Source organism: Otolemur garnettii, unplaced genomic scaffold (genome assembly GCF_000181295.1).
Source record: "Otolemur garnettii isolate 467f Iridium unplaced genomic scaffold, OtoGar3 scaffold00088, whole genome shotgun sequence".
NCBI lineage: Eukaryota > Metazoa > Chordata > Mammalia > Primates > Galagidae > Otolemur > Otolemur garnettii.
Window position 1 is genome coordinate 203,177 of NW_003852483.1, and position 4,128 is coordinate 207,304.

A 4,128-nucleotide genomic window follows, 5' to 3' on the forward strand; every position below is an offset into this window, starting at 1 on the left:
CTCCTGGGCTTAGGCGATTCTCTTGCCTCAGCCTTCTGAGTAGCTGGGACTACAGGCCCCCGCCACAACGCCCAGCTATTTTTTTGTTGCAGTTTGGCCAGGGCCCAGCTTGAACCCGTCACCCTCAGTATGTAGGACCAGCGCCCTACTCACTGAGCCACAGGTGCCGCCCTGCCCCAGATTTCTTAAGACAAAAGTCCCTTTGGCTGTGTAGAGAGGGGAGGCTGGAGGGAATAGGTATGCATATGGAAAAGCCAGGGTGGAGTTAGAGGAGCAAACCTGGGCCTGTTTGAGTTCAGACCCTGAGCCTGGGGGCCTGGAGGATGTCTAGGAGAGACGCTAAGAGAATAGCAGGGGGCAAAGGCTATAGGGCTGGACCCAAGGATAGAAGATTGGGGACACCCCAACACCACCCACCACCTTCACCTGGTCCCTCTCAGCTCCCTAGGTTCTGGAGCTCCCCCGTCCTCATCCATTTCATAGGATAAAAACCCCAAGATGTGATGAGTTTGTGCCCTTTTCTGGGAAGACCCATGACCCCTGGAACTTTAAGAACCCTTCCTGTTTTTTCTGTTTCACCATCTCCCTGGAACATGTAAATCCACTCCCACAAGTGAGGTCACATCTGAACCCCAAGGATTTGGGCACCTCTGTCTCCACCCCCAGCCCTGTGCATCCACCTCCTTATGGGTGTCTCCAGAAAGAACTTTCTCTCTGGGCTTCCCCAGCTCTCTGGCCTCCCACATTCCTCATATTGCTCCATTGTCAATCTAATATCTATTGAGCACCTACTGGATGCCTGGCATAATTTGGGGGCACTGAAGACCTAATAGTGAACAAAACAGACACAGGGGCAGTACCTGTGGCTGAAAGGAGTAAGGCGCCAACCCCATGTGACGGAGGTGGTGGGTTCAAACCCAGCCCCGGCCAAAAACTGCAAGAAAAAAAAAATAGAGATAGATTTTCAGTTCCTTCCTGCCCTCATGGAGCTGACAGTCTAGGAGAGAGAGGGAGAATGAACTATAATACATTATCAAGTTCTTTCAGGTAATGATAAGTGCTCAGAAGATGAAAGTTCTAGAGGTAAGAGAGAGAGGGATGAGGAAGGGAGATTTAGAAAAGAGGTCCCTTCAGATTTTTTTTTTTTTTTGCACTGAACTTGAAAGCAGTGAGAGAACAAGTCATTAGGTTACATTGGGGAAAAGCGTTCCAATCAGCCATTGTAAAGGCCCTGAGGCAGGATGGTGAAGAAGAGGCTGCTATAGCAGAGCACAGTGGGCAAGAAGGGCTATTCCATGTAGGACTGTAGGAAGTTCAGTTTTTATCCTAAATAAATCAGGGAGGATTTTCAGTCAGGGGCAGGCAAGATGCGATTTGCCTACCAGGTAGAGGGAGGGGTCAGCCACAGTGATGACCTGGACAGGTGGTGGTCGTGGAGGTGGAGAAGAGGGGGTGGAACCATGGCAGGGAACATCACCAAAGGCTTATCAAACTTGTGTGGCTGTGGGCCAGGCCTGTGCCGGCCACCCTATCTCCCACTGCAGGCACAGGGAGGGCCATGAAGGTGCTGCTCCTTACAGTGCTGGGGGCCCTGTTCTTCGCCTATTATTGGGATGACAATTTTGACCCAGATGAGCACCTGGGGCTGGGGGAGAGAGAGAAGTTGGGCTGGCCATCTTGTCCTCCCTTCAGACTGACCACCCCTGCTCACACCAGCCAGCCTCCAGGGGGCTCGTGTGCTGCTAACGGGCGCCAGTGCAGGTGTTGGGGAGGAGCTGGCCTATCACTATGCACGCCTGGGCTCCCACCTGGTGCTCACTGCCTAGGCTGATGCCTTGCTGCAGAAAGTAAGCCGCCCCTGTCCAGTTTAATGGTGTAGATGCTAGGGGGGGTGGGGTGAAGAGGGCCTGAGTCTGAATCCCTGCAAATGATTCAGGCTTTCTGTGTGCCCTTGGGCAAGACACCCAACCTGAGCCTCAATTTCCTCATTTGGGAAAAGGAAGACAAAGTATCTTATCATGGGTTATGGTGTTGTGCTTATGCAGTAGCAGGGAATGTTCCTCAATAAATGGGAGTATTTACAATGTCATGCCTGTGCCCATAGCCACGGTTCTAAAATTCAAAGGACAGACACTTATTAGCAACAGCCCACTGCTGTTTCAAAGGAATATAGCGCTCTTAGGGACAAACCTTCCAAATTTTTAAGAGAAGCCAGAACTCTGGAAATTTTGTCCTTGGTTTTCAAATGTTGATGACTAAATAAAACATCCCCCATTCTGGCCTGCTGGCTGCCACTTGCCCCCCATCCCACCCACCCCCACCCCCCCGCAGTGGTAAAGCTTCGGGAATGATGTTGAATTGGACCGAAGGCTCAGGGTAGGGGAGCCAGCAGCTGGAGGGGCCCAGCTGGAGAGGTGAGGCCCAAGGGCAGCTCTGCTCCCCACCCCCTACCCCGCCAGGTGGTAGGGAACTGCCGGAAGCTGGGAGCCCCCAAGGTCTTCTACGTCGCCGCGGACATGGCCTCCCCCGAGGCACCTAAGCACGTGGTGCAGTTTGCGCTGGACCAGCTGGGTGAGGGGCGGGACCTGGAGTCTAGAGTCTGGGACATTGGCCCTTAGGGCTAGGACCAAAATTGGGGAGGGGTGTGGTAGTAACGGATTTCTGAGGGCGGAGACTTATGCGTTCCGGAGGCATGACCAGGGGTGGGCCACCTCATTGCAACAGGGGGAGGAACTCTGGATCCGGTTCTGTAGAGCTATGCTGGAAGTCTTAGGCCCGAGTCTCTATGATCGTAGGGGCGGGGCCTCGCGGCGCTGGGCTGTTGATGAGCCCAGGGGACGGGGCTGCAGGAATTAGCCTCGGGCTGACTGGCCTTTCTGGGCCAGGCGGGCTGGACTACCTCGTGCTGAACCACATCGGCGGCGCTCTGACGGACATGCGGTCCCGCAGCGCCCAGGCAACAAACTGGCTCTTGCAGGTGCTCTGCCCCTTCTATGGCCCCCGCGCTCCTCCCGCCTCAGTTGTCCGAGGGTCTCCCGCTCCCAGCGTAGCTCTGTCTCTGCCCTCGCGGGCGAGCTCTCTGTCCCTCACGGCCCTGGTCACGCCCTTCCGAGTCCTATGCCACGCCCCTGGGAACTCAGTCCTCCGGGCCTGCCTGTCCAGGTTCTAGGCTCCCTCCTGTTCTGGGCTTAGGCCCCGCCTCGCCCCCGGCTCTGCTTCCGCCTGGTAACTCGCAGTCGCGGTCTGCAGGTGAACTTCCTGAGTTACGTGCAACTGACTTCGCTGGCTCTGCCGAGCCTGACGGATAGCAAGGGCTCCCTGGTCGTGGTGTCCTCGCTGCTCGGTGCGTGCACACGGCCCCAGCTTTTCGGGGCGGGGAGTGGGGAGGATTCAGACTCGTTGCGGGCGAGCCTAGAGGGGCAGGAAGGCTTCGTGGAGGACGGCGAGCACAGTGTAGTTGATCAGCCGCTGGCCTCCCGCACCCCCAGGCCGCGTGCCCACGTCCTTTTCCACCCCCTACTCCGCGTCCAAGTTCGCGTTGGACGGCTTCTTCCGCTCCCTGCGGCGGGAGCTGGAGGTGCAGGATGTGAACGTGGCTATCACAATGTGCGTCCTGGGCCTCCAAGATCGTGCCTTCGCCGCCGAGAGAGTCAGGTGAGGCCCGGGCGTGAGCTGGGTCGGGGACTGCAGGGGACCGCCCAGCTCTAACCGCAGTTTCTACCGCGCCCTCCGGTCCCCAGGGGCGTCACTAGGGCCAAGGAGGCCCCGAAGCCCAAGGCGGCCTTGGCCGTGATTCGCGGCGGTGCCACGCGCTCCTCTGGCGTCTTCTACCCGTGGCGCTTCCACCTACTCTGCCTGCTCCGGGTCTGGGTGCCACGCCCGCGCGCATGGTTCATCCGCTAGGAGTTTAACGTCACCTCTGCAGCTACTGCCTGAGCTGGGGGTGTTGCCTCTCATCTTCCCGGAGGAGGGACACACCATCCAGGACACTAGCAGAGACACTTCTGAGAGGGTGGCCACAGCCTAAGACAGTCATAAAGATAGAAAAGCAGGCTCGGCACCTATAGCTCAACCAGCTAAGGCGCCAGCCACGTACACCTAAGGTGGCGGGTTCGAATCCCCAGCCCG

The 4,128-nt window shown here is 57.3% G+C and overlaps 1 protein-coding gene across 1 annotated transcript; it reads left to right on the forward strand.

The window, feature by feature from the left end:
* The first annotated feature begins 1,558 nt into the window (after positions 1-1,558).
* On the forward strand, positions 1,559-4,071 carry HSD11B1L (hydroxysteroid 11-beta dehydrogenase 1 like). Its single transcript, XM_012808372.2, is given in 7 exon segments — positions 1,559-1,635; positions 1,721-1,847; positions 2,460-2,571; positions 2,886-2,977; positions 3,193-3,343; positions 3,489-3,654; positions 3,741-4,071. Coding segments are annotated over 7 exon segments (921 nt in total). The 3' UTR covers positions 3,937-4,071.
* Positions 4,072-4,128: the final 57 nt, after the last annotated feature.